Source organism: Pyrus communis, chromosome 16, assembly GCF_041283825.1.
Source record: "Pyrus communis isolate YQ-2024b chromosome 16, ASM4128382v1, whole genome shotgun sequence".
NCBI lineage: Eukaryota > Viridiplantae > Streptophyta > Magnoliopsida > Rosales > Rosaceae > Pyrus > Pyrus communis.
In genome coordinates, this window is record NC_142580.1 from 8,348,261 (window position 1) to 8,375,673 (window position 27,413).

General features: G+C 37.8%; 6 protein-coding genes across 17 annotated transcripts; 1 reads left to right on the forward strand and 5 right to left on the reverse strand.

Moving 5' to 3' along the window:
• Nucleotides 1-38: 38 nt before the first annotated feature.
• Nucleotides 39-2,900, reverse strand: LOC137730911 (uncharacterized). Of its 4 annotated transcripts, XR_015957707.1 has the most exons (7): nt 2,520-2,899; nt 2,393-2,443; nt 2,147-2,280; nt 945-1,033; nt 641-774; nt 477-544; nt 39-252 (listed from the first exon to the last, which is right to left on the reverse strand). XR_015957707.1 is itself a non-coding variant. In XM_068469911.2 (4 exons), the coding sequence occupies exons 1-4, from the start codon at nt 2,823-2,825 to the stop codon at nt 2,009-2,011; spliced, it is 534 nt and encodes a 177-aa protein (XP_068326012.1). In that variant the 5' UTR covers nt 2,826-2,899; the 3' UTR covers nt 1,917-2,008. The 4 variants fall into 4 exon arrangements, 1 of the variants encoding a protein (XP_068326012.1); XR_011068232.2 differs by lacking the exon at nt 39-252 and having other exon boundaries at nt 410-544; nt 887-1,033; nt 2,520-2,900; XR_011068231.2 differs by lacking the exon at nt 39-252 and having other exon boundaries at nt 410-544.
• Nucleotides 2,901-4,292: 1,392 nt separating this feature from the next.
• LOC137730910 (aspartic proteinase oryzasin-1) lies at nt 4,293-8,000 on the reverse strand. Of its 4 annotated transcripts, none has more exons than XM_068469908.2 (14): nt 7,850-8,000; nt 7,021-7,364; nt 6,874-6,949; nt 6,695-6,789; nt 6,470-6,582; nt 6,150-6,318; nt 6,015-6,054; nt 5,823-5,887; nt 5,602-5,715; nt 5,437-5,501; nt 5,190-5,346; nt 4,959-5,078; nt 4,785-4,873; nt 4,293-4,610 (listed from the first exon to the last, which is right to left on the reverse strand). In XM_068469908.2, the coding sequence occupies exons 2-14, from the start codon at nt 7,345-7,347 to the stop codon at nt 4,526-4,528; spliced, it is 1,515 nt and encodes a 504-aa protein (XP_068326009.1). In that variant the 5' UTR covers nt 7,348-7,364; nt 7,850-8,000; the 3' UTR covers nt 4,293-4,525. The 4 variants fall into 4 exon arrangements, with proteins under 4 accessions (XP_068326009.1, XP_068326011.1, XP_068326010.1 ...); XM_068469910.2 differs by having other exon boundaries at nt 6,874-6,934; nt 7,850-7,999; XM_068469909.2 differs by having other exon boundaries at nt 7,817-7,922.
• Nucleotides 8,001-9,248: 1,248 nt separating this feature from the next.
• On the forward strand, nt 9,249-16,914 carry LOC137733009 (uncharacterized). Of its 3 annotated transcripts, XM_088688066.1 has the most exons (25): nt 9,258-9,695; nt 9,871-9,934; nt 10,166-10,198; nt 10,342-10,430; nt 10,515-10,570; nt 10,716-10,791; nt 10,971-11,037; nt 11,268-11,334; nt 11,503-11,569; nt 12,190-12,273; nt 12,350-12,391; nt 12,527-12,682; nt 13,674-13,751; nt 14,130-14,198; nt 14,292-14,357; nt 14,437-14,565; nt 14,679-14,735; nt 14,990-15,079; nt 15,240-15,305; nt 15,444-15,512; nt 15,582-15,686; nt 15,843-15,968; nt 16,097-16,155; nt 16,234-16,270; nt 16,369-16,914. In XM_088688066.1, exons 1-25 carry the CDS (start codon nt 9,447-9,449, stop codon nt 16,585-16,587), a joined length of 2,220 nt encoding a protein of 739 aa, XP_088544192.1. In that variant the 5' UTR covers nt 9,258-9,446; the 3' UTR covers nt 16,588-16,914. The 3 variants fall into 3 exon arrangements, with proteins under 3 accessions (XP_068328337.1, XP_088544192.1, XP_088544193.1); XM_068472236.2 differs by lacking the exon at nt 10,166-10,198 and having other exon boundaries at nt 9,249-9,695; XM_088688067.1 differs by lacking the exon at nt 9,258-9,695 and having other exon boundaries at nt 9,883-9,934; nt 10,135-10,198; nt 10,296-10,430.
• Nucleotides 16,915-17,145: 231 nt separating this feature from the next.
• On the reverse strand, nt 17,146-22,184 carry LOC137733011 (proline--tRNA ligase, cytoplasmic). Of its 4 annotated transcripts, none has more exons than XR_015957932.1 (13): nt 22,050-22,183; nt 21,681-21,737; nt 21,508-21,593; nt 21,338-21,430; nt 20,782-20,898; nt 20,217-20,404; nt 19,852-19,918; nt 19,569-19,691; nt 19,284-19,436; nt 18,341-18,803; nt 17,901-18,247; nt 17,613-17,706; nt 17,146-17,478 (listed from the first exon to the last, which is right to left on the reverse strand). XR_015957932.1 is itself a non-coding variant. In XM_068472237.2 (13 exons), the coding sequence occupies exons 2-13, from the start codon at nt 21,718-21,720 to the stop codon at nt 17,414-17,416; spliced, it is 1,530 nt and encodes a 509-aa protein (XP_068328338.1). In that variant the 5' UTR covers nt 21,721-21,737; nt 22,050-22,184; the 3' UTR covers nt 17,146-17,413. The 4 variants fall into 4 exon arrangements, 3 of the variants coding, with proteins under 3 accessions (XP_068328338.1, XP_088544196.1, XP_088544194.1); XM_068472237.2 differs by having other exon boundaries at nt 17,901-18,119; nt 18,519-18,803; nt 22,050-22,184; XM_088688070.1 differs by having other exon boundaries at nt 17,901-18,119; nt 18,519-18,803; nt 21,831-22,085.
• An 820-nt stretch (nt 22,185-23,004) lies between these two features.
• Nucleotides 23,005-23,845, reverse strand: LOC137733013 (large ribosomal subunit protein eL19y). The gene has a single exon (XM_068472239.2). The coding sequence runs from the start codon at nt 23,813-23,815 to the stop codon at nt 23,207-23,209; it is 609 nt and encodes a 202-aa protein (XP_068328340.1). The 5' UTR covers nt 23,816-23,845; the 3' UTR covers nt 23,005-23,206.
• A 774-nt stretch (nt 23,846-24,619) lies between these two features.
• LOC137733012 (diacylglycerol O-acyltransferase 3) lies at nt 24,620-26,630 on the reverse strand. Its single transcript, XM_068472238.2, has 2 exons — nt 25,935-26,630; nt 24,620-25,607 (listed from the first exon to the last, which is right to left on the reverse strand). Exons 1-2 carry the CDS (start codon nt 26,307-26,309, stop codon nt 24,858-24,860), a joined length of 1,125 nt encoding a protein of 374 aa, XP_068328339.1. The 5' UTR covers nt 26,310-26,630; the 3' UTR covers nt 24,620-24,857.
• Nucleotides 26,631-27,413: the final 783 nt, after the last annotated feature.

Here is a 27,413-nt window from a genome sequence, read left to right on the forward strand (position 1 = left end):
AGTGGAGAAGGATGAAGAGAGCTGGTGGGAGGGAGGAGGGAGAAATGGAGGGTAACTGTATGAAAGCAAAGACAACTTAAAATTGTCTTCGAATTTTGGTTTTTAATTTTCATATTGTGTGTCAATCAATCCACACTCATCGCTCATTTCTTCCACCGTCCTTCCTTGACAACTCTTCATTCCTCTTCTTCCTTGCTACTTTTCCTCCTCTTCCTTGTACTTTTCCTCCGTCAATACCCAGACAGATGGAAGCTAAAGGTTAAAAATGCAATGATTATCAAAACATCAATACCCAAAAAGATAAAAGATAAAAAACGTCAATACCAAAAAAGATGAAATCTAAAAGCTAAAAACGCAATGATTATTAAAGCGGGCCCCAAGTTTGTAGCTTTTTTATAAATCATGCAACTTAAAAAATTGAAACTTTTATTAAATTAGCAAATACTCAATACAAGAGCACACGTACAAACACATACCAAGTTGAGATTAAACAACAAATTGTCACTCTGAATTCTTGCCAAACCCAGTTGTGGAAATCTGTTCCCTTTGAAAACCCAAAAAATTCAAACCAGTATGAGCAAAAGGATGTGTTTTTAGCAATGTAAGAGAATTGGGGAAGCAAGAAAATGCAAATAGTTACCTGAGAGCAGCAAGCTGCTAGGCCAAGTCGTTGATCTCAACGCTGGAGAGTTTGAGAGAATACAACGTTCTGGGCACCTCCCGGGACACCACATTGGATAGTTTTCCCACTGCAACTGCCAATCTTCTCATAGCCTGAAATCCCAATAAGCTTGATTAGCTCATAAATTGATTAAATGATTGCATTGCTCAAAATTCAAAGCTGAAAAATATGCAGCGGAAGTGAGTGAGCAAGGGAGTGGCTTACGTTTAGCATAATCACAGAAATCTGTTAAGTCGGACATAGAGGGTTCGTAGTGGCTTACCATAGAGGACCTTGTGGAGGAGGCACATCCAAAGCAGTAAATCCACTAAGGCAGACAGTGGAGCATTTTTCTTCTACTTTAAGTATGTACTGAACATCAAGACCGAAAGGTTTTAGAAAATATAAAGGAAAAAATCTTCAAAATTGTAAGGAAAAAATCTCAAGGAATAGAGTGAGGCCATAGTTGCCAGATACGGGTACGATTCGAGTTCGCAGTTTGGTTCGAATACAAGATTCGGTAGTAACATAAAGTATCGTTCGCCAAAGAGTAAGCATAGACAGTACGATTTTTAGTTCGATTCGTTTTAAATTGGTTAAAGAATATAAATTAATTTGTATATAAAAATATTGATAATCATACATTTATAATTATATTTTATAATATTACTTATCATGACTCGGATACCAAAGACTAATTATTTTCCTTGGTTATTTCTTCACGTAATCATCATTTATCTCTTTAGTATTTTTTATTAAATATTCATTAAACAAATAATTAATTTATCTGTAGACGTTTCCTTTCTCTTCCCTTTGTTATTTCTTCTCAATTCTCACTGTCGCACTCCAGTTCTCTGTCTCTCCCTCCTCTCTTTCCCCTTTCTTCTCTTTCCCCGACCTCTCCTTTTTCTCCTTCACCGACAAACACAAGGACGAATAGGAACCTGCCTAGTATGATGCTCTCCTTTTTCTATTTGTTTTTTAAGCTGTAGTTGAACCCAGTAGACTATCATTTCACACAAGGTTTTTAGTTTTCATATTGTGTGTCAATCCATCCACACTCATCGCTCATTTCTTCCACCGTCCTTCCTTTACTCTTCTTCGTAATGATTGACAAAAAAAAATGAAAGCAAAAAGCTAAAAACGTAATAATTATCAAAACTTCAATACTAAAATAGATGAAAGCAAAAAGTTATAACCGTAATGATTATTAAAACAGACCCCAAATTTGTAGCTTTTTAATAAAGCATGCAACTTAAAAAATTGAAACTTTTATTAAATTTGCAAATACTCAATACAAGAGCACACGTACATACACACACCAACTTGAGATTAAACAACAAATTGTCACTCTGAATTCTTGCCAAACCCAGTTGTGGAAATCTGTTCCCTTGAAAACCCAAAAAATTCAAACCAGTATGAGCAACAGCATGTGTTTTTTGCAATGTAAGAGAATTGGGGAAGCAAGAAAATGCAAATAGTTACCTGAGAGCAGCAAGCTGCTTGGCCAAGTCGTTGATCTCAACGCTGGAGAGTTTGAGAGAATATAACGTTCCGGGCACCTCCCGGGACACCACATTGGATAGTTTTCCCACTGCAACTGCCAATCTTCTCATAGCCTGAAATCCCAATAAGCTTGATTAGCTCGTAAATTGATAAAATGATTGCATTGCTCAAAATTCAAAGCTGAAAAATATGCAGCGCAATTGAGTGAGCAAGTGAGTGGCTTACGTTTATCGTAGGAATGCAAAGTATGGCGACGGAGAAAACTGCCGCAAAAGCCTGCAGGTTCAGAGCGCCATTAACACAATAAGCAGTGGTTACTGGTTAATTAATAAAAAGGGCAAATGGGTTTTACCGCGGAGAGGACTAAGAGGACAGAGAGGAGGCCCAACTCGGCGGTGGGTCGAATCCGCAGAGCATTGACGGTGCGTACGGACGGAGTAATAGCAGAGGAAGAAGAAAATAGCAGCGGTTGCGTTTGGGAGGATGGAGTCGTTGATTTGGAAGTGGAGTTTGGGAGTATCAGCCGTTGCTGCGTCACAGAATCTACAGATGGAATATTGGATTTCTGGGCAACTACAGAGGCGGCTCTGCGGCTGCCGCCGTGAGGAGAGCTCCGCGGCTTGACCGCCATGACCACTGCAAGCGGCTGAACCCACATCTCTCGACAACTCTCTGCGTGCTTTTGTCAAAAATAGAACGACGTCGTGCTTCTTTAATCTGTTTGCTCTATGTCTGTCTCCAAACGTCATGCCGTTGTACTAAATCGATTTTTGGAAAATAGTTCAACTTTTAAGTATTATTTTTCTTCCAGCTTAGTACTATGGTTTACTCGAATACATTTTCACTTGTAATTAAAAGATATTAAGTTTAAATTTCAAAAATGATGAGTTTGGAGTTAATTTGTCCGCTCACCCCTTAATGTAAATATATAATATATCAAACATATTTGTTGATTTACTCCTTAAATTTGTATAGAGCTGTCAATTTCTTTCATAAACTTTAATTTTCGTCGATTACCTGCTTGAACTTTTGTAATTAGCCACTTTCTCCTTGAACTTTAATTTTAGCCAATTAGCTTTGAACTTTTATAAATAGCCAATTTCTCCCATGACGCTGATTTAAAAAAAAATCATTTAATTTTTTATCCATTTTGATCACACGGACAACACATGACATGGAAAATTAGATGGATAAAAATTGGAAGAAAAATTTAAAATCTAATGCTAATAAAATTTTAGGTATAATCGGCTAAAATTAAAGTTCATAGAAAAAATTGGCTAATCATAAAATTTCAAGAGATAATTGACTAAAATTAATGTTTAAAGGGAATTTAGCACCTCTCTACAAGTTTAGAGGCGAAACCGACAAATACTTCAAAATATCATTTTGCTCCAGTAGTATTCTCTTTTTGAAAAATACTTGCTATTAGCTCGTAAGTCCTCCTTTACTATACATATAAGCCTATGCGCTTTGGTGCCATCAATCTTTCAAGGATCAAGGTTGAACTGGCTCGAAAATCTTCCCATATTTCTTCCGTTCTGGTTTAATCTATAACGCACTCTATAGAACCGTACATGAGATTTTCACCTCATACGGCTCCTCGTTCAATTCTTTTGAAGTCATTGGATCCTTTTCCTCATTCGAGAACCTCTTCTCTTCTTCCACTCCATTCTGAGAGTAACTAGGACCAATTCAGTCATGTTTTCATTGATTTTGGGTAATTTGTCCGTTAACGTCTAACAGAGGCTGGTCTATGGAGCCAAGGCCGAAGCAGCCATTGCCGTCGGTTTTGATGATTTTACTGCCAATGCATTGAGAGGTACCTGCTTCTACCATAATGCTCACCTGGAGATCAGAAGAGCACATGGCAATGAGGCCTTCATTGCAGAACAGGTCTTTGAGGAAAACAAAGACGAAAGTTCCAAATGTACTGAACTTTGCTGCTGTGCTTCCAAATGGCTTCTACTCCATCAAGCATGACATGTCAAATAAATTATTACAACGGTAGGAGCCGTGCTTATTTGATCTTCTGTAGCGAAATATGAAGCATTTTGATCGTTATGCTAAGATTTTAATGCCGAATCCAGTCAAGCAAATACTTCTAGCCTTAGATGGCAGCAGATAATTACAACAGAATCAAATATTTGCAGTTTTTGCATCTTATTGCAATTCATACCAAGCAAACAGCACGTCTTTTATTTATAAACAGTTACAGGAGGCCCTAATGCATCGCATTGGATACTTGAAATACATAATCCAATGGGACATTTACTGATCCATAATATCTAATATTCTACGATAATCGTTTAGTATTAGCATAAATCTTTTACGGATAAAGGGGGAAATCAAGTCTATGCACTACGTAGCTTTTGCGAATCCTACCCTGAGATTACCGAAATCAAACACTGTGTGGTATGCTCCCAAGAACAGAGCTCCGAGAACCCTGCAGAATGAACCAGTCTTACATCAACTTTAAAATTAAAATATTATGAACGAGTGACTAGGGCGGGACATGTCATGTTTTGTGCATACTTGAGGCACAATATCTCCACACAAGAGGTTTAGCATAAAGACAGAAATCTGTTAAGTCTGACATAGAGGGTTCGTAGTGGCTTACCATAGAGGACCTTGTGGAGGAGGCACATCCAAAGCAGTAAATCCACTAAGGCAGACAGTGGAGCATTTTTCTTCTACTTTAAGTATGTACTGAACATCAAGTCCGAAAGGTTTTAGAAAATATAAAGGAAAAAATCTCAAGGAATAGAGTGCGACTGTGAAGCATTAAGTATACCTGTTCTGGAGAGAGGGTGAAGGATTTGTTTCTGATCGTAAATGTAATATCCGGCATGAATGCAATGTTATCACAGTTGACGAATGACCTTTTTAGCGGATTTGGAAGCTTCTCGCACAGCTTTATAATTCACCAAAAATTCGCAACAAAATAAAAGAATCAAAAGAACTTTTAGATTGGTCTATATGCATATTCATCAACCAGGCAGCCTGAGACTTTGAGAAGAATTACCTCATTCACATAGCTAAATATTTTTTCCTTTTCTATTTGTTTTTTAAGCTGTAGTTGAACCCAGTAGACTATCATTTCACACAAGGTGCATGAAGGAGTTTCATCGACTGATGATTCCTTCCCGATTTTGTTCTCAGTCACTGACTCAATATAATTGCTGCAGAAGTAAAGGTTTTCCTTTTGTTACGGATATTTTGATGCAGATATCAAAACCTGATAACAGTTGTAAGAAAAAGAAAGTCTCAACTTTATATTCCGAGAACCACCATATGAACATAGACCGATGTCCACACACACTATATCAGGCCGCGCCTGCAGACAATGTGAGGTAAATTATAATGCACTAGTTCATTTCTTAAGAGGAATTTCAAAGGAAGTTTTGAGCAGGTGGAAAGGAAAAGAAAATACAAACCCCAGATACTAAATATTCCCATATCAAATTTCCATAAGTGGAAATGACATTTTTACATTCCAAGCTCACAAATCCGTCTGCTCCAATGGCATGGTTGATCTGAGCCACAATAGTCTGCAAAAGAAGAGCTAATCAATGACGGAATACAAGTTGTTACTGCAGAATGAAAGCACGAAAGAGGAAAAATTAATTTGAGGGAAGTATTAGGCACGAGTTGATACAGTTGGACCAGCAAGGAAGGATGTCCCTGAGTCTACAATGGCACCACAACCGCCCTTGCACAGTCCTGATAATTTCAAATTTTGATGTTATGCCATGAATTCCTAGACTTGTTGAGATTCTAATTAGCAAATTTAATCTTTAAGATGGAATAAAGATAGTTAAACAACATAGGAGTGGAAGTGTAATGGAACCTGTAGATTTGTCTGCAACAATAACATCTCCAACCTCAATCTGGAGAGATCAATGAAACCGAAACAAATGTCATCTCATTAGGCAAGAAAAAATATATAACTGCGGAATACCAACTTCTTATCACTACAAAAAACCTGCCAGTAACCCTTTCGTGAAATTGGGATGTAGGTGTGATCACCAGTAAAGTGCCTCCAATCAAATCCACCAAAGACGATCTCACCTCCCACCTTCGATGTTGGATCATGATTTAGCCAGATGGAGAAAATTTGCTGGCTCATATGACCTTGTTGCGCCATGTTAAACCTGCACCCGGAAAACTAATGTATCCTTTTAAGCATCAAAACTCTTTCTTTTCTTTCTAAAAGCATCGAATTCCAACAGGAAGAGAAATACCGCTAAACCAAAAGCTAGTTTATGCTATATCAGTGCTAAAAAGTTTATGCCAGAACCATACCACACTGGTGTGGCTTCACCAACAGAAATATCCTGAAATCCAAGTCCAAGGACTCCATCAAACCGTGCCGTTAAGAATGTTAGGAATCCTTCCCTTGTAATCTCAACAAATTCCTACAAGATGGGAACAGATATTGCAATAGCATCAGCAACTTGGAAAAAAGAACACATTTAAACAAAAACTTCAGAAAACCGAATAAGGAAAGACAAAGTGCGAGAGACGCACTTGATCTCTGACGATAACATCCCCAATTTTCAAATTATCTTCACTAAAGTAGCCGGAAATCGAACCAGACCCATAAGGAATTTTGGAGGGTATTCCTAAATAATTAACAACACACAACATCAACTTGCAGTTAAATTCTATAAAAATTGCTCAAAATGTAAGGGATAGGAAAAAATTACCAATTTTGGTATGAGTGCTCGAAAGGCTTGCCCTGTATTTAGAATGAAAATAGCAAGAAATCTGCAGACATTCATACTTTACAAACTACTCAAAAACTCCAGGAACAACAAAAGAAAATATAAAATCTCACTGCAAATTACACTTACAGAAAGGATGCATCTTGAAGATGGGACCCACAGATTGGAGCTGCCGGTGTCAAAGACAACAGCGAAGCGCTGCGGTGGGGTGCCAATAGCAATGTCCCCATAAAACTGGGTGTCCCCATAATTTTTCAGATCCACAATGTTGGATTTGAGATCACTGGGTTGGGAAACTTGTGACCTGGTGATTCTTGCAGCATTCAATCTGGTGAGGTCCAAAGGCTGCTTCTTTAGACCAATTCTCAGTAACCCATCACTGGATTTTGTATCAGCAGCCAAGGAGCCTGACCAAACCCACATACAAATTGCAACCACAAGTCCCTTAAACCTCATTTTTCAGACTTCTGTGGCTGCCATGGAATATAATAAAATACAATTTTAGTAGACTGAATTTCACCGTAGCTGTGCAGTTGGACCCCAACCTCATAACTATTCATTTCATTATGTGCGTGTGACAAATTTTCACTTTATCAACTTCAAAATTTCTATTTTTTCTTTGATTCGAGAGATATTGTAAACTAATCTAAACTGCGGGAAGAAAAATTTAAACTTGAATGCATAAAGTAAACACATTGTCCTAACCAACTTAGCTATACGCTGATTTGCAACTCTGAATAACTTCTTATAGAATCATCATATTTCAAAGATTTGAACTTAACCTAATAAATTGTGGTATGAATGAAAATTTTCAGTTAAGCCTCAGTATCAAGTGACTATATCCTATAAGAGTGGAATTTTACATCGATCAAGCTCAATCTTCTTATCTGATAACATAAGAATTTGCCCGACAATATTAACTCACATGGTAATAATCATGAAGATGTAGTGTTCATACCTGGCAGCAGTTTCAGGTGGGAAGGAGTGGCATGGCTTCCGCTATTTATAGGAGGAGGTCGGGGGAGACGAGAGAGAGTTTGGGAAACCACGAGGCAGTTTCTAGGTCAGTACGGGTTTAGGAATTGACCAAAATAATATACGGACATAGACACATATCTTGCTTGCTTGCTTGTCGAGAACGTATCTTGCTTGCTTGTAGAGAATGCTCAGCTGCCAACTGCTAAGGATTTGTTACCATGATGCTTGAGTTGAGTTGGGAAATTTCTTCATGAATGATTGAATGACCACAAGTGCTAATTGGCATGTACTCATATAGTAATAAACGAATCGGTTACACACTTTTAATAAAAACTAAATTGAAGATCACTAAAATGTTTCATGTTTTTCGTGTTTTTTATTTATTTTTATTTTTATTTTTTGGCGAATATACACGTGTCAATACTCTTTCAATTCTATTTTTTTTATTAAAGTTTGTAATTTTTTTTTGTGTATGTATTTCTTAATGCTATTTTGTATTATAACTACAAAAATGCTATTCTTACTATGTATTTGTATTATCACTTGTATCATCTCTATAATAAAAATGGGATCCACATGCGTTGGTGGACCCTATCTTTATTAAAGAGATGATACAAGTAATGATACAACTAGGTGGTAAGTGTAACACTACTCTTTGTACTCTGATAAGATCACATTGTTGACTACCTAACCTCACTTCTATGGATGCTAATTATGTAGAACTGAGCTTTTTAAGATGACCATCAACAATGTGATAAGTAAACTCTTCCCACCTCTTTAGTGAATGATATATGACACTTCACTATTCATTTCTTAAGTTTTCGGGTGATATGTTGCATGTTTACCTTTGCCGGTTTGAAATATATTCTCCCCCAACTCGTTCAGGCCCTAGCTGCTGAAGAACGGGTAATTTTTGAAAGATTCTCTTTAAATCATGTCAAGTTCTCAACTATGTCAATATATTTGTCCTCAGACATGTCTAACATAAGTCATTTTGTAAAGGATGCAAAAACGTTGTTAAGTGTCACTAGAAACCATCTCCATAGTCTGCTAATGGAGTTTCTCATCGCCTTGCTCGATTTGCCCTGGTACAGAAGATACTTGTGGGTAGTTTGAAGAACTACCTGACTTGAATATTGATGTTCCACTAGAGGATTGGTATGCACTTTGATCGTTTCGTTTGTATTTATTGTTGTGTGGTATTCTTTTTCTTTAAATCGGATTGAAAATTCTGATTAAAAGAAAATTCCTAAAGAATATTGAAAGAAAAATAGCTTGGGCCTGGTGGGCCATCCTGATTATGGGCCTAAATAGGAAGCCCAAAGGCTGATGGTTGGGCCAGGTTACATAAATGTCATAAAGTACGGAGTTTAGCGCCCAAATCACGCGTGTAACGGCGGCAGGTTTTTCATCAATACTTTCTTCGTTTTTGGCGCTTGAGAGACGTTCATGTCGCAAAAAGGGCAAAAAATAAAAATCCAAAACCCCAAAATTCAAATACTCTGCAAATGCGAGAGTGCTAACTCACTGACTCTGTGACTCGGCACTCTGCAACTCTCGGAGTTTCCTGTCCAACAATGGCGTTGGAGGACGACGACTGGGATTTGAGCGCCGAAGAATTCGACTCTCTCGAAAGAGACGCGTTTCAGAAACTCGCTCAGCAACGCGTCAACTCCGCTTCCACTTGTTCTTCCTCCTCCTCATCGTATCCTTCATACGATCACCGCCAGGTGCATCGATCTTTCCTTGCCACGAACAATTACAACAGCAACAGCAGCTTCCAGAGTTCCCCTGCGAAACCCGTTTCGAATTCTCTTCCGAACAAGGTGAAATTCGTCATTTTCCCATCAACGGTCTCTAGGGTTTAGGATGCCTAATTAATTGAAGTGTTCTTTATTTCTGAATTCGAATTATTACTATGTTTTTCTTGGATTTTTTTTTAATAAAAATTGAAAATTTAAAACCTTTATCTGTTTACATGTTTGTTTTGTAACAATGCAGGTAGCAGCTTTGCCAACCGGAACTAGAGTATTACGTCCATCAGTCCCATGTAAAGTAAACCTGGGTAATTTCCCCCTTACCCATTTCTTTTACACTTTTACTTTGAAGTTTTGAACTTTTTTCTTTTACTGAAGTGTTGAAAATCAACTCTTTCCAAGAAAAGTAGCTTATGAAACCTTATTTTGACTGCTTCGTCACGTATGCTACTTGTATCAAGCATGAATAGTGGTCTTAAAAGGACTTATGTCTTTTCATATTTAATAGTTCTTCACTTTGAATATCGAAAACGAATCAGGAATTAAATGTCCCACCTTGACAATCACCAATGGTTAGTCTTCCAATTTGTACCAGTTTGAACCTTTTTCATTCAATTTTATTACGGGCTGGTTGCATTGTTCTACCTGCTGATCTTATGTAGTTTCTAGCTAACTTTGGGCTCCTATCTCTATCTCGTTGCCGTTTTACAAGAAGATGAACGTCTAAAAGAGCTACCTAAGATCATTGTTAAATTTTTTCTTCATGCTAGCGGAAACATTGCTGCAAAATTTCCTTATGACCAGGTACTTTATTGGGTAAAAAATGTTCATTCACAACACTTGTCAAACTCTTCGTTTCCTTATCAATTATATTCCATGTTGCACCAGGCGGTAGTAGGTGCTGTCCGCAAAATCCCCAAAGCCACATGGTATGCAAAAGAAAGGTATCCTTACTTGATTCCCCTTCCTGCCCAAAACCACTTGGAAAATGCATTATGCTTTCCCTTTATATCTTGTATGGACTTTTGAAAAACGTGGACATGTTGTGGGATGGAGCCCCAGCCAGATGTAATAGTGTTGAAACTGCAGGTTATGGATGTTTCCTATACCTTCTTTGTCATCTGCAGAGAAAGTTCTTCATGAGACATCTGGTGTTAATGTTGAGGTAATAACTGTTGCCCTTTTTCTAGTTTTTACTGAGGTGTTACGTTATGGTTTAGTTTAAATTTGCTCACTTTGATTTTTGGCGTATACATTCTTACCGTTTGTGTTTGAAGTTCACCAAAACTGGATTGCTTTTTCACTTTGTTTCATCATTTGATACTTTGTTACAAATTGTTTCAGGTAGAGAACTTAGATCCCTTAGTTCACCGTGCTATTGCTGCTGCCTCTGTTGTTCCAGACCTTCGAGGTAAAGGGTGATTATGCTAGTATCACTGAAGTTCAGTTTGTGCATAATTGATATGTTGGTATGAATTGTCTTTTTCTTTTCCAGACAGTTTTCTACATAATTCTCTGGTTTATTGAGTTGTCTTTGTCTTTTCCAGACAGTTTTCTATGTATCTTTCATTTTTTTCTTCTAACTTTTGCATGCTATTTTTTAATTGTTCTTTTTTATTCTTTGGTGTCTTCACTGTCCAGACCAATATGATAGGATACCTAGTTGTATAGAATCGAAGCTCTTGCCATTTCAGCGAGAAGGTGTTAGGTATATTGTAAATCTTAAGCTTCTACTTATTTGTGGAATGTTATATGCAACTTGCATATATTTACATTCTTCTGAATCTCTATAGTGTTGTGGATATTTATATTACTTTGCCCCCATAAAATATTATTTTTTGCTTAGTTATAGCTTTATCAGTATTGTTTTCTACAGGTTTATCTTGCAGCACGGGGGGCGTGCTCTCCTTGCAGATGAAATGGGATTGGGAAAGACTATACAGGCAAGAAATTCTTCATGCATACTCTTTATGTACCTGCAGTGATAAACAGTCCCATACAACCAATCCTGCATTTGAAGTACTTTCTACTTTTATACAACTTTTCCTGGTTGTGTTCCTTTGACAAGAAGCTCCTATAACGCTGTAGAACTTTGTTAATTACGGTACAGTAAGAATGCTAAAATAGGACAACATAATTGGGCGCTTCATATGATTATATGGGTTATAGTCTGCAAATGTCAGAAACTTAATCAGAAGTTTGGAGGAAAATGAAGAATATTTAGGTTTACTATAGGTTCAAGGAAACTAGAGAGAGATAGAAGAAAAAAAGTGTGTTGAAGATAGGGGAGAAAGTATACAGAGAAATATCAGTGGGCTCTTTGGAGGACATTGCAAATTGTGTGCCGTCTGGGTTGCAGATGCCAGATTTTTTAGTAGCTAGAAGAACGTTGGGTTGAATTGATATATTAAATTATGATGCGAATATGGTGGAGTTCCCTCTTGCATAGCTATAGGGTGATTTGTAACAATATAATATAGATGCTTCCATTGGATTGGAGTTTATGTGCAAAACCATTCCCAACTTCAGCCTTAGATTGAAACCTTATACATTTTTTTTTCAGGCTATTGCTGTTGCATCTTGTGTTTGTGACTCTTGGCCAGTTCTTATAATCACACCATCTTCCTTGCGTTTACAATGGGCCTCTGTAAGTGCTGTATTAAATTCTGTTAGTAAGAAGGTTGATCTTGCCAAAAATAACGTCCTCTTTTTCTTTCTTGCAGATGATTCAACAATGGATGAACATCCCTTCATCAGATATACTTGTCTGTTATTCGCTATTCCTGTCTAAATATTCTGATCACTTTTTGTTTATGCAGCTTGAATATTGAACACATTCTCAGTGGTCTGATGCCTTTTTAGTTATTATAAACTTTGTTTTTGAATTCTTTTTCCACTAGGTTGTTTTGTCTCAATGCAGTGGGTCAAACAAAAGTGGGTTTACAACTGTATCCCCAAACGTCAAAGGGACGATTCACCTTGATGGCCTATTTAACATCATCTCCTATGATGTAGTCCCTAAAATACAGAATCTACTAATGGCATCAGAGTTTAAGGTGAGGACTAAAACAGTCAGTGTAATGTTCTTTTTACTTTAATTAAATAACACAATCTTATATCTTTCATCATCTATGTCAGAATACAGAGTATGTTTGGCCTACGCTTCCTCCACCTTTTTCTGGCTTTTAAAGCACCTAAATATTTGAAATAATGATCTATTAGGCCAAAATATGATTTGGTGTGAAAAGTTCTAAGCTGGAGAACATGTGAAAGAATAATGAGAACTCTGTATGTCTTTCATTTCTTTAGTTATTTTCAAAGAGTTCACAATTATAGGTTGTTTTGTTTTTAGAGATGCTTGTTATTTACCGTTCAACTCAATGTTACCTAAATCACGTGTCTTTGTGGTACACGGAATGAGAATGGTAATTTGGTGGTACACTAGTTGCCTTGATTACATGGAACCATGTGCTACACTTGTAAAGGTAGAATGTGAATGAAAATCTTTAACTACTTTTTTCTGTGCAATGATTGTCCTTCACATTTCTAACAACCTAAGGATAGAAGAGTATGGTGTTTTCCTTGGATACTTTTTTAGAAGGAATTAAGAAAACTATGTTAGGATCAAGGGATGTTCTTTAGTTTTCATGTTGGAACTTTAATATTGCATAACATTTTATTTAGAAACAGTTCGAGCCTCTTTTACATTGACAAATAGTGTCCAAATTGACATTAGGAAATCCTGCCAGTTTTTTTTTCTCTTTTTCCTGCTTGAAAGATTTTTTTTTTTTTTTTTTTTTTCGGATCGCCTAAGATGGGAAATTCCCCGATTTCTACATCTGTTTCTTCCTCACTTTCCCCCCTTTCTTCTGTTTCTGAGGTTTCACTAAGTGACTTCGTAACCTTAACGTACTTTCTTTGGTTGAAGTTTTAATAAATTCATAGGGTCTTAACAAGAGAATTCCAATCAGCATTCCTACTTTTATTATCACTTCCAGTACCTTGCATATGCTGTTTCCATTGATATGTTATTAACTTCTTGTTCAGGTTGTGATTGCAGATGAGTCACACTTTTTGAAAAATGCTCAAGCAAAAAGGACAAGTGCTTGCCTTCCTGTCATAAAGGTCTTTCTCTCTTGTGAACCGATTACTAGCTTGCAACTGCTAACTTTTTTCTGAGTCCATTTTTCTAACACCTGCTTCAGAGGGACCATTTGTATGTATGTATTTTGAGGTGCACTAACAGTTAGATATTTTTGTGGTGCTTCCTACCTTAACTAGTAACACTAATGTATCATGGTCATTTCTTCTTTAACTATGTAATTGATGATAAAAGTAGTGAACCTCATAGTCTGGTTCGGTGAATGAAGTTCATGAAAATATTGGAAATAGTTTCAACATTTATCAAAGTATTAGCAAGGAGTAAAAGCTCAGAGAACTGTTTGTTCAAAGTATTAAGTCATATTGATCTCAACCTCTCTCTAACGTTTTCAACAATTTCAGAGGGCTCAATACGCAATATTGCTGAGTGGTACTCCTGCTTTGTCCCGACCGATTGAACTATTTAAGCAGGTATTTATCAACTCTAGTTAAGAAGCTGAAAATATACAAGTATATTTATCTAGAATGTAATCATTTGTTTATTAATTTCTTTGAATTTAACAGCTTGAAGCCTTGTATCCTGATGTATACAAAAGTGTTCACGAATATGGTAATCGATATTGCAAGGGTGTAAGTCACTATTTCTTTACTTTGAAGATGGTGTATCACGCTATAAGAGATTCTGTTCCTTACTCGTTTGGAATTTCAGGGAACGTTTGGATTGTATCAAGGTGCATGTAACCATGAAGAATTGCATAATTTGATGAAGGCAACAGTGATGATTCGCAGACTAAAAAATGATGTTCTTTCTGAGCTTCCTGTGAAGCGTAGGCAACAGGTCAGTGTCTGTGTACTTTGTCCAATCTGCATTTTGACCTGTAGGATGGCCTTAGTAGTCCTGTTACAATCAATGATCTTTATCTTTCCTTCCCCCCTCCCTTCTGATCTCAGGTCTTTTTGGATTTGGCTGAAAAGGACATGAAACAAATCAATGCTTTATTCAGGGAGGTAATCTAAGTCTCTTTAGCTATTGCCCTCTTGGAGTTCCAACTAGCTGAAGTCTATTCATGTGCTGTTATCTTATATGAACCCTTTTAATTTTCTTTTCCCCTATCTTTTATTAGTTGTACGATTTCTTGGCTGTGGCACCATGTTTATTCACATTATTTATGTGCCTTGTAAAGTTTAATTGATATATATGTTCTCAAATGTAAGGAAAATTATAATAGAGCATAGCTGCTTTTTATCTCCTTTTTTTGTAGTTGGAAGTGGTAAAAGGGAAAATTAAGGCCTGCCAATCCAAAGAAGAGGTTGATTCACTCAAGTTTACTGAGAAGAATCTTATTAATAAGGTATTCATGCATTCGCTCACAGTGTAGGGCACATGGGGCCAACATAGTTCCTTTCTTATACCGAAAATGCTGAAATGGTCACACCATTTCTTCTTGCAGTTGTTCTTTTACAACTGGATAGCTAACTTTGAACCCTTTAACTACCTCATTTGTGCTCCAGATATATACTGATTCTGCTGAGGCTAAGATCCCCGCAGTTTTGGATTACCTGGGAACTGTCATTGAGGTACTTCACCCTATGTTATATCCTTCTCTCTGTCTTTAGTTCTATTTCTCTAAGGTGCTTTTGTTTCCTTATCATTAGTTTAGTCTGCACGTTTTACTTCTCAGAGTTTTGAGTGTTGTTATATAATGGTTCTTGCAGGCAGGCTGCAAGTTTCTAGTATTTGCACACCATCAGTCCATGATTGATTCGATATATCAGTTTCTTCTGGTAAGGCCACATGAATTCATAATTTCCTCTAAGATTGACCAATTTCTTATAAGAACTGCCTATTTCCAGAAAAAGAAAGTGGGTTGCATTCGAATTGATGGAAGTATCCCTACTGTGGCAAGGCAAGCTTATGTTACAGAATTTCAAGAAAAAGATTCTGTCAAGGCAGCAGTGGTATGGCAGTATACTTTGTTTTCTGTGTAACCAACCTAATTGAGTTCTGTGTAATTGGAATTGTCAAAAAACGAAATACTGAAAATTTTGAGTGCTATATCTCAGGTGTTGTTCTGTGATTTAAGTCTAATTCAACCTTTGAATGTCATCATGCAGCTATCTATTAAAGCTGGAGGCGTTGGATTAACTTTGACAGCTGCAAGCACTGTTATTTTTGCGGAATTGTCATGGACTCCTGGCGACCTAATTCAAGCTGAAGATCGTGCTCATAGAATTGGCCAGGTAAAAGTCCTGAAGCATTCTTTGCATTAATTATAAGCTACATTTATATTTGTTTATGTTCAACCAGCAAAAATTGATGCATTCCTTCATTCCTTGATATGTTTCTAACTTTCTGTTCATGTTTTTAGGTGTCTTCGGTCAATGTATACTACCTTCTAGCAAACGATACAGTTGATGACATCATATGGTATGATTTTACGCAATTGTCTACTTTCTAATTAGTTTGATGATTTTTGTACTTCCAACACTTTCTCTCTATCTTCAGGGATGTTGTTCAGAGCAAGTTGGACAATCTGGGACAGGTAAAGTTCAAACCCCTTGGCATTCCTTCTTAGGGGAAAAAGGGGGAAAAACCATTTTTGTTTAACAGTAAAATGAACTCTGGTTTTTGGACAATCAGATGCTCGATGGCCAGGAAAATACCATGGAAGTTGCAGCCGGCCAGACCCGAATCACCCCTGCAAGCCAGCCGCGAAGCAGCCCTGCAAAGCAACAACTTGCATTCAGCCAACCGGGAAGCAGTCCATCAAAGCAGAAAACACTCGACTCTTACATGAAGCGTTGCAACAGCAGGGAAGACCCCAAAAGTCAGCCCAAGTTCAAAACCCCAAGGCCCTGAATGAAGGCTATGCTGTACAAAAATGGTAATTTTGCCTGTTTGAAATGCGTTGAAAGCACAACATTGAAGCCAAACTAGTAATGTGAAGGGTTCTCTTCCCGTTCGAGGTTCATCCTTCAACTCACCTGTGTAGGATGTCTGGAAGATGACTGGAAAGAGGTTTTACCAAGTTGTCTGCAACTGCAACAGAGTGTTGAAGAATTATATCGAAAGTTACAACAAGGATTTTCCTATGTTCACTTATTGTTTGCACGCGCTACTGTATCGAAGATTCTGACTGGTTCTGGGCTTGTTTCAGTTAATGTAATTGTGTAGTAGTTCTGTTTACACCCAATGTCTACAAGCCTGTTTCTACATGTTTACAATCCAGATTTGCGCGATTTTTGGTAGCATAACTTGTTTCGGCCATCGAGACCAATTGGATCCTTATTTGTTAGGCCATTGGCGTCGCATTAAGCCTCGATTTATTCGGTACATGGCATACACCGTAGCAAACTAGTATTTTTAAGGAAATGAACTTAAAAAAAAATCGAAGCATGTGCACCCAAGGGAAGAGGATAATGAAGGGTGGCCTTTTCAGAAAAGAAAGTATTCAGCACTTGCTCGGTTTAACAATGGCTACAACTGAGTGTCTAAAACAAACACCGTTGTTCGAAAAAGAAGACGAGAAAATAACGTTCACGTACTAACTGTATACTGCAAGTGTCGTATTAACTACAGACCGTATGCCATGGAAAAAACAATTTTTGAGTGATTTAAAAATTCACCCCTCAAGGCAGATAGGGATGTAAAATATTAGCCCAACCAACGTAATTTGAAAAGTTGTCTAGTAACTCCTGCCCCAGTAGGTCCATTTCTTGGCTGGTTTTCCAGAGGCAAAGCAAAGTGTCCCTGCACAGAAGTCCATTTTCAATTTCTGAACACTACGGCACTACTTTGCAACGAATGCACAACGCTAAAGAGATAACTGCCGATCATAAATTGCAAAAATGTTATGAAGTTTCGAAGTAATTTTAAAAGTGTACCTTCAGGAAGCTCGGGCTGCTCAAATGGAGTACAAAGTGACTTGGCTGCTCCGATTTCACCCTTTGTCCGTTTTTTCACGTCCTCTTCTACTTCCTGATAAATATGAAATAAACAGTAAAAGGAAAGACGATGACAGCAAAAAGAGTGCTGATATAAGAACCTAACCAGTAAAAAAATTAACGTGACATTGACAATCCCATTGTGTAATAAAGACACAACCGTAAGATTACAACAGAACAGAGAAATATCATGATAGATTGTAATATAAGTGACAGTGATAACAATACCTGTTCATCACACCAAGGAGCCAAGATCATTTTCTTTTGGTTTAGAGCTTCCATGAATTCTTCCCATGTCTTTGCAACCTTGATAGAAGCATCTCGTTTTTCCTTTGCAACATTGAACAGATTTTCGTGAATTTTAGCCAAGATGTCTTGTACTTGCTCAACCAACATGCTCACAGGAATGTCCTCTTTTGCTGAATTGTCACGGCGGACAACGCGAACCTAAAATCAAGAATTATGTCATTGTTTGCCATGTCTTGGACACCTCGATCTCCAAGGGTTAATCCAAGAACGGTAAGGAACAAGCTTAACTAATGTTAGCTTGTCCACACACCATACAGCTCCTGACCCTAATATTAAGAGGATAAAGATAAATCTTAACATGTCATACTCGAATATACAAGACTCGCCAAAAACCTGATATGCCAAATATTTTACCGGACCTGCCCTTTAGGCTTTTAGCAGCTCACATTCATGATAAGGCCCAGAAATAAAACCATGAGATCTGTGCAAATCAGGCCCCTAGGCCTAATGACAAACTAACTCAACAGGACAAAAAACCAGAAGCAAATATGAGCAACTAGATAGAAAATAACGAATTAAATGGAAGAACGGCCTCACTTGATTCTTTTGCAGATCCTTTGGTCCAATTTCAATCCTTAGAGGAACACCTTTCATCTCCCAATGTGAATACTTCCAACCAGGAGTTTGGTTGTCACTTAAATCTGCCTCAGCACGAATACCAGCTTTCGTCAAGGTATCCACAGTTTTCAAGCAGGCATCATATATTTCTTCCATAGGAGTATCCTTGTAAGGCACTGGAACCACAATAGCCTGAATTGCTGCCACTTTAGGTGGCAATACCAAGCCTTTGTCATCTCCGTGCACCATCACCATCACTCCAATCTAAACAAAATACCAAAAATGATAACAACATTATGTGGATGGTAATAGCAACAGTGGCGTGACATTATAGAAAAAAATTGGCATTTGGTGGTGGAAATAGTAAACATTATGCATTGTCTCTAAGTTAAACTTTACATGACAGACACATCATTGTCTCTAAGTTAAACTTTGTGCACTAGCAAAAACATATTATCCTATTCACCAAAAAGAGAATAATTGGCCTAAGGTACTGAGGATTATGTTGCTTAACATGGACAATGCACCTACCCATGTAGAATGTTCAATAGTTTCAGACTTGCGTCAACATAAAAATAAATTGCATAAAAGATAGATATTGGTACTGTGTTGATGCATGATGACCAAAAACGTGCTTGATGCATGGCAAGAGTAATTAATTTCCAGAGAAAAGAAAAAGTGTTCTTGTATAGAATAGACTTTGAATCAAACTTTAACACAGAAAAGAGAAGAGAGCAAAGTTACCGTTCGAGTGCTGTATGCCCAAGAGTTTTGCCAAACCATGCCCTTTTCTCTGTTTTCATTTTCAAAATTAATCTCAAACATTTTAGCAAAATTTTGACCCAAACAATGTGAGGTGGCACCTTGTACACCACGGCCAGTATTTGGAATAAAAGCCTGCATGCATTAATTAATACACTCAAGCTTACCATAGTAGAGGCATAAGAAGGAAGATCAAATTATATATATATATATATATATATATATATATATATATATATATATATATATAAAGAACATATGAAGTACCTCCACACTAGTAGTATAAAGACCACCAGCAAATTTCTCATTCTCACTCTTTTTTCCCTTCACAACTGGAACTGCCAAATAGTCCTCGTATATCCTCCGGTACAGTTCCAATATCTCAAGGACCTAAAACCAGGATGTATAATCAAAAAGCAATCTTCAAGGAAAGGTAACAATGGGTGAGAATCAGACTAGGTATAGCAAAAAGGCAATTCTGTCCTAAAAGTGTGATTGGCAACATAATAGGGCACTGAAAGGGGAAACAGTAATCTAAGTGGCTCCTTACCTCTTCATCTGCCTCTGCCTTTGTTGCAAAAGCTGTATGGCCTTCTTGCCAAAGAAACTCCCGACTCCTGAGACCATACGAAGAAAAACCAAATTCAACAAACTTGTACAAAAAAAGAGAGTTCAAAGAAAATGGTCCTCGGACATAAAGAACAATTAGAAACCGTGACAGGTCCTCGGACATAGAGAACAATTAGAAACAGTGACTAAATATGCGGTAAACACTAAGCAAGAACTGAACTCAATATCTATGAGAACAAAACGGAACAAATAAAAAGGTTTTTTACTCATCATGCTATTGTCAATACTACCGAAACACCACAGAAAGTATTATAAGAACACCAAAACCGTGAGACATGCTAATACCTGATAAATGGTGTAGGATTGCTGAACTCCCACCGGACAACATTGCACCACTGATTTAGCTTCAATGGCAAATCACGGTGTCCTCTGATCCACTTAGCAAAATAAGGATACATAACAGTCTCACTTGTTGGACGAATTGCTATTGGCACTTCCAAGTCAGACTTTCCAGACTTTGTGACCCACGCAACCTATTTATGAAAATAAAAGCATGAAAAGAGAGGTAGTCTAAAACAATTAAGATATTCCCAAAATAAAAAAAAACAATATACACATGGAGTAACACAGTGGCAGTGATTGGGGAATAACAAGACAGGCTTAAATTTTCACAAAGTGACAAGAAAATTACAAATCTATCATTACACAATCATATGATTTCAAAAAAACCAAGGCAAACACATAGAAGGTGAGGTTGCACGCTAAACACTAAAATAGGGGGCATGCAAAGGAGAAAAACAGGGAAAGAAAACTAGAATGAGAAATCATAATCAACACCAACTGAGCATGTGTATATGCTTATTTACGTGTAACACAGTAAATTATGTCACACAAATGACATATATCTCACCTCTGGAGCAAAACCCTCAATATGATCCTTCTCTCGTTCTAGAACACCAGGGGACACAAATAAAGGGAAATAGCAATTCTTTATCTTCATTTTCTTTATTTCTGCATCAAAGAATGTCTGAAAAGTAACAGTGTGTGAAGTGAGTAACTGTGATGGAGTTACATATAAATTTTCTAAAGAATTAGAGAAATTTGCGAACATAAAAACTGGTAGATAAAGTTCATAACTTTGACATTAGAGATGAATGTATAGCCACCAGTACTTAATTAGATAAGTGCAAAATGAGATTATGTAAAGTAAACTCAAGACAAGAGGTGGGAAATGAAAAAGTAGTATCAGGTGTCGAAACGAATTCAGGCAAAATAATCAATTAACAGGGATGAGATGACATCAGTTGACGCCATGCTTCAAAGTCAAATTTAAATTGAGTACTTCAGAACTAGACTGGGAACGTGTTATCAAAATCCTGAGAACCAGATGATTGTTTACTGGTTCTAATAGCAAATAAAACTCATTAACAACATGAAATGGATTAAACAAGAAAAAGCATGCTTACTTGCATCGTCTCCCATATCGCAATCGTCCATGGCCTCAATATATAACAACCAGAGATATCATAGTATTCGATCATCTCACTATTAACAACGACCTAAGCACAAGAAAACATATTCATTACTTAATTGTTGAATAAAGTTAATAAACCCCAGAAAAGATAAAGACAGGTACCTCAGAATACCACTCTCCGAAATTCTCATCCTTCTTCTTGGAAAGGCCAAGACCAGTTTCTTTCTTCACCTCCTTCTTTTTCCCTCCTAAAAATCAGGAAAAATTAATATCAAAGCTAAGCCAACAGAAACACCAAGAACCCGAAAATTGAGAAGTGGAATAGCGAAGCTCACCACCCTTGGCATTGGACTTCTTAGCACCCTGGTCCGCCATGTTTCGATATCTCTAACCTATATCAGACCACACACACCAGATACAAGACTATTACAACAATGGGCAGTGCTAAAAAAACCATAAATCTACAAACTTGGACAATTTCATACATCTGGATAGCAGAATTATGCTCAAAGCTCAGTTCTTTTTGCTAAATAATACAAAAAATCCAAATGTAATCCAACAGGAACAACCCAGATTCCATTTTTGAACAACTCGAGATTGAAACGAAGAAAAATGCAGGAAAAAAATACTAGAAAAACGGAATGAGAGCAAAATTAACCCAAAAAAATGAGAGAAAAAACAATCTGGGAAAGTTGAGTTTTTACCCAATTGAATCTGGTTCGTAGCGTTTGCGGCTCCGCAGTTGTGGTCTTCCACTTCTGAGAAAAAAGAAAGAGAGAGAAGACAGCAGACTCGGAAGACTTTTTTTGCTCTCACTGTACCGCATTAGGCTTTTGCCCTAATTTACTGCCTAGAAATTCCTTTGTCTGAGATAATTTTGGGCCTGCGGCCCAAACAAACACTAAGCTTGGCCCCAAAGCTCCCTTATGGACCAAACCCTACGGACCAAGGTTGACTCGGTGGAAGAATGAGAGAGGAGGATTAATTAGCGTCAATTTGAGTTGTAATATGATTAAAAAAAAATGAAATTATAACTCTAAATTAGGCCTTTAAATAAGAAAATATGAAATATAATGTGTACCTTGCCAAATCTTCTTTCTTGAAATGTTCAAGTGATTCAAAATTTCCACAATTCGCTCGTCTAAATTTTCTAGTTTGATTAATAATATGACAAAGCTACTTGTTTCGCGTACGACGAGCTACTCTTTTTATACCCTTATAGCTCTTCGCTAGGACTTTATATTTTCTTTTTGGATAAAAAGAAATTAAACTTCATACAGAGTACAACGGTTTTGAAATCTCTTTTTTGACTAGAAAATTAAATATCGAAGAACAAAACAGACAAAGAAACTTGCTCGTCAAAACTAATCTGCCAAAGTAACTCGAGACGAATGGACAATAACAAGTCGTCAATCCATCAGCTCTCCTCACACAACACTCACTTCTTTGATTTCTTGGATACCTGTGTCGATTGAGCTCAGGGTTCTAAAAGATGTTATGCGCTAGTCGGGGCCTATAGAATGACATATATTATATTGGGATACCTGTGTCGGTTGAGCTCAAGTGTCTACTTATACTTAAAAATACATATTTGCATTGGATACATAAATTGCAAAATAGATGACATATAAATTATAAAGTATTAAAACATAATGAAAATATGGAGAACAAACAAATAATGTGTGTTATCTAAGTTCAACAAGTCTCTTACAATTTACTAAACAAAATCAAAGGAAAATGAAAGTTATTTATTTTCTGTCTAAATAAAAGTCGCGACCTAAGCGGATTTCTAAGCAGATTTGGACGGGAGCCTAATCAAGTTTAAGCGTCTTTTCTTAATTTTCAAATGCTTAGGGAATTTTTAGGAAAGTGGTTGAGCTGCAGCTGGGGCAGCGGTTGCTGGTGCTTTCTCTTGAGGTCCCCGAGCCAAGCGTTCCTCTCTCCTGGCGTGCTTCCTCTCTCTGCCAGCCTTGTTCCTTGCCCGCTTAGCCTCGAACTGATCAGACAGACTCTTCTCTCTGGCCTTCTCAGCCTTTGACTTGTGAATGCTCTCCATCAGCACTCTCTTATTCTTAAAAACATTACCCTTAACCTTCATATACATGTCATGATACATGTGCTTGTCAATCTTCTTCGACTCACGGTACTTGCGTAGTAACCGCCTGAGCACCCGCATCCTTCTCATCCAAAGGATCTTGGTAGGAAGCCTTGCCTCCCTGGTACCCTTGCGCTTACCATATCCAGAGTGACGTCCCTTTCTCTTACCCTCATTAATGCGACGTGCACGAGAGCGCGAGTGGATCTTGGTTGGCTTCCTGATGATGAAGCCATCCTTGACCACCTTCCTTATGTTCTGGCGAGAGTTGGCCATCGAGATCTCGCTGACTTCATTGGGGTCGAGCCAGACCTTGCCGCTACCGCACTTGAGGACGCTGGAGGCCAGCCTCTTCTGGAACTTGAGCGAAACCATCGTCGGTGTCTTACCTCCTCTCTTTTTTTTTTTTCGGCAACTGCTGTGGGCAGAGAGGCTGCTAGGACTTTATATAGGCATTAAGGTTTTAGGTCTGTTATTTTTGTTTTAGATTCTTTTTTTAATGAGAAGCGTGGTACCCAAGAAACTCAATTGACCGTCGTTAGGTTTTTCCTTTTGTACTAAGCATATATTTTGTTTTATAGTTAGTCCATGGGAATCATTATCTTTTTTTTTTTCTTTTTTTTTAAACAAGGATTTTTTTCTTTCTAGTTTTAGACTTTATAACAATTTTTTTTATACAAAAGAAAAAGAAAAAAGTATTCTAAGGATGATATTATAGTTTTCTTTCTAAAAGTTGACCTCATGCTAAATCCCGATTAAAAAAAAGATTCCTAGTTCAAATTCCTCATTAGAGTGAATATATATATATATATATATATATATATAAGCCGAATAAGTGGATCCAAATTTTTTCTTGTCAAATAACTAATATCCGCATCAAAGTGAGACCAAATCCCACCGTGTCTTGCAAGTAAAGTTACGTGCTCAACAATACCAACCAGATCAGAAATTTAATCAAATACGATCACACTTCTGAGCGTATTTCACGTGTTAATTAGTTGTACGACTAGTTTTTCATTGAAGTTATTGAATACTTGCACCATCCATCTATTATTTGTTCTCACAGAAAAACAGATTAAAATGAAAATTATAACCAGCACACCATTTGCTCGTGCTTGGTCTCCTTTGTGTTTTCACTTGATTCATTCAATCTGATGGTCATAAATAAAGAAAAATGCAAGCAGGAAAAAAGACGTGTGATTAACTAGTACGTAGTAATTGCAGATACACTGCCTATCTATTTACATTTACAGTAACAAAAAGATAAAAAGTTAAAAAGAACTGGGGCCCGTGGGCATGACAGTAAAAATGCAAACTTAAAAGTCACAAGACACACATTACACCAAAAAACAAACCAATCCAATGCCATATCCCTTGCAGACCAATAAAAAAGCTAAACCTAAGCTGCAGGAACAAGCTACAATTCCTTGCTGTCTTCACCAATTAAATTAGCCACAATGAGGCTCACATCTTCCATGCCAACTCCAATGTACAAAGGATTTGTCGGAGTTCTAATCGAATCATCCATTCCTTCAGATTGAATCCCATCTATGGTGCTCGAAACCCTCACATTAGGGCCATTTTTGCATTTTCCCATACACTTGACCCCTACAACAGTCCCTTCAACAACCATCTGCCTCTCAAATTCTTTCAACAATGCTCCGCCTCCTGATTTCTTGCACTTGTTTCCCATGCACACCTCAATCCTCTTCGCAGATACTCCGACAACTGAGCTACTTACTGCGTCATCAATGCCAATACTACCACTGCTACTGCAACTAGTACTAGTTCCATTGCAGCATTCCGCTTTCTGACCAATCTGTAATATCCCAAGTTCAATGCCATTATCGACAGTTGTGTTCTCTTGATGAGTTGTTAGCGAGCTCAGTATGGTCAACGATGCCCCTTCTTGATGAGCGAATGGCTGCAAAACATCCACCATCGGTTGCGCTGGGACTTCAGTTTGCAGGCGCTTCATGTCTACCGCATCCCCGCACTCACTGCCACTCGATTCAGATGATAAAGATGACGATGATTCACTGTCAACCATGGTTTTCATCCACTCGGCTTTAAACCTTGCCTTCTCTTCTTTCCTCTTCCTCTTCAATTCCTTCTCCTCTGCTCTCAGCTGTTCCAATTGTTTTAACAATAATTCCTCTGCACCTTCCTGCACATAGAGAAAATTACGCATTTAATCACTTCAGCTCAGTAAATCATGAGTACCAGAACCCGATTTAGCGTAAATTAAAACACATCTGACTCATTCTTCCCACAAGATTCGAACTCTTATAAATTGAGATACGATCTAAGCTATGTTAAGTAAAAAAAAAAAAAAAAAACCTACCTTCAAAATGTAGAGTTGCAAAATTCACAGTACAAAGATTGGATTTTTACCATGAAAATCCGAAGGGGAACACATAAAAAGCCCAATTCAAGTATAATTACAGACATGAATAAAATTACAGATATAAAAGTCAAACGAACAGAAACATACCGAGATCAGCTTCCCCTGAAATTGAGGGGCCAAACCCTCCTGAGAATCCAAAGGTCCAAAACCCATCTGAGAATACGCCGCCAAGTCCTTCGACAACCCCTTGAGCAACTTCATCTTCTTCTTGATCTCCTTCTCCTTCTCTTTCATACCACCGCACATGGGACCCACCTGATAATACTGTAAACGTCCGTCGTCGCTAAACCCAGAATTCAAATGCCGGCGAGGCCTTCTGATTATCAACGAAACTCCAAATTCTCTGCGACCCAGAGCGCGAAGCTCGCAGCTAAACGAAGTCGTACAAGAACGGGCGGTGGTGTCGATTTTAGCGGCGGAAAAGCACGGAACTTGGCGGGAAACGGCGCCGGAGACCTCCATGGCTCTTCAAACACGATGATGAAAATTTGGAAACTGTAAACCCACAAAACGCACCGTATGGAAGAATAAACAGTTGTAGTATTGCAAAGGAAACGGATTAAGAGACCGTCGTTTTAAATCGTAAAGATCAGAGCTTGCGTCTGGGTAGCTTTCCTTGAAGGGAGAAGAGAGTGAGGAGGGAACGTAGAAGAAGGCTTGGTTTTAATGTTAGAGCCACGCGGACGTTTGTAATTGGCTGATGATGACGTGGAATGGCGGGTGTAGGGCATCTGGAAGCTTGCGGCAGTTTTCTGTTGTCCACACGAATAGGGTACAGCCTTCACCTTTCGATGTATCCGAGGGTGGGAGATGGAGGAGGGGGTTGCGGGGAAGGGGAAGGGAAAGGGATGGGTTTCTGGGTTTGTTAATTTGTGTCTTTTTTTTTTTATTTTTTATAATAACTTTTGTTTAATTAATTATTTTTAAATGTATAAAAAAATTATTTTTTGCTACGTGACATAAATTTGGTAGTCACATCAGTATAAATGTGGATATCATATTTACAATGTGACATCCCATATCGTCTAGGGAGCGATTCTTATATGTATATTCTCATTCCTACCTAGCACAAGGCCTTTTGGGAGCTCACTGGTTTCGGGTTCCATTGGAACTCCGAAGTTAAGCGAGAAGGGGGCTAGAGCAATCCCATGATGGGTGACTCACTGGGAAGTTGCTCGTGAGTTCCCAAAAAACAAAATCGTGAGGGAATGGTAAGCTCAAAGCGGACAATATCGTGCTACGGTGGTGGAGCGGGCCCGGGAAGTGATCCGCCCCGGGCGGGGATGTGACATGCAATGTCATCACTAGCGGACAATATCATGCTACGATGATGGAGCGGGCCCGGGAAGTGATCCGCCCCGGGCGGGGATGTGACATGCAATGTCATCACTTAACGGATTTTCTAACAGATGTATTAAATTGAAATAAAATAGTACTTAAGGTATGAAAGTGAAATGTTTTAAAGATGTTGTAAAGAATTGAAATCGACCCCAAACCTGAGGGTTAAAAAGTAATTTACCCTAAAAAAATTTGTTATACACAGTTAAATTTTTATAGCGTCAATAA

Bases quoted from the DNA above. Each gene is read 5' to 3' on its own strand.
- LOC137733009 (XM_088688066.1), top strand. From the start codon at position 9,447: ATGGCGTTGGAGGACGACGACTGGGATTTGAGCGCCGAAGAATTCGAC. The intron at 9,696-9,870 runs GTGAAATTCGTC...GTAACAATGCAG, and splicing joins CGAATTCTCTTCCGAACAAG to GTAGCAGCTTTGCCAACCGG. The intron at 12,392-12,526 runs GTCTGTTATTCG...TTTTTCCACTAG, and splicing joins TCCCTTCATCAGATATACTT to GTTGTTTTGTCTCAATGCAG.
- LOC137733013 (XM_068472239.2), bottom strand. From the start codon at position 23,815: ATGGTTTCGCTCAAGTTCCAGAAGAGGCTGGCCTCCAGCGTCCTCAAG.
- LOC137733012 (XM_068472238.2), bottom strand. From the start codon at position 26,309: ATGGAGGTCTCCGGCGCCGTTTCCCGCCAAGTTCCGTGCTTTTCCGCC. The intron at 25,608-25,934 runs GTATGTTTCTGT...CTCTATGTGCAG, and splicing joins TTCAGGGGAAGCTGATCTCG to GAAGGTGCAGAGGAATTATT.
- LOC137730910 (XM_068469908.2), bottom strand. From the start codon at position 7,347: ATGAGGTTTAAGGGACTTGTGGTTGCAATTTGTATGTGGGTTTGGTCA. The intron at 6,583-6,694 runs GTGCGTCTCTCG...CCCATCTTGTAG, and splicing joins ATGTTATCGTCAGAGATCAA to GAATTTGTTGAGATTACAAG. The intron at 5,079-5,189 runs GTAATTCTTCTC...TGAATTATAAAG, and splicing joins TATTTAGCTATGTGAATGAG to CTGTGCGAGAAGCTTCCAAA.
- LOC137733011 (XM_068472237.2), bottom strand. From the start codon at position 21,720: ATGGCGGACCAGGGTGCTAAGAAGTCCAATGCCAAGGGTG. The intron at 17,707-17,900 runs GTATTGTTATCA...CATATTTATCAG, and splicing joins CTCCTTGGTGTGATGAACAG to GAAGTAGAAGAGGACGTGAA. The intron at 17,479-17,612 runs GTACACTTTTAA...ACTTCTGTGCAG, and splicing joins GCAGCCCGAGCTTCCTGAAG to GGACACTTTGCTTTGCCTCT.
- LOC137730911 (XM_068469911.2), bottom strand. From the start codon at position 2,825: ATGTGGGTTCAGCCGCTTGCAGTGGTCATGGCGGTCAAGCCGCGGAGC. The intron at 2,444-2,519 runs GTAAAACCCATT...CTGAACCTGCAG, and splicing joins TCCTCTTAGTCCTCTCCGCG to GCTTTTGCGGCAGTTTTCTC. The intron at 2,281-2,392 runs GTAAGCCACTCA...TTGGGATTTCAG, and splicing joins TTTGCATTCCTACGATAAAC to GCTATGAGAAGATTGGCAGT.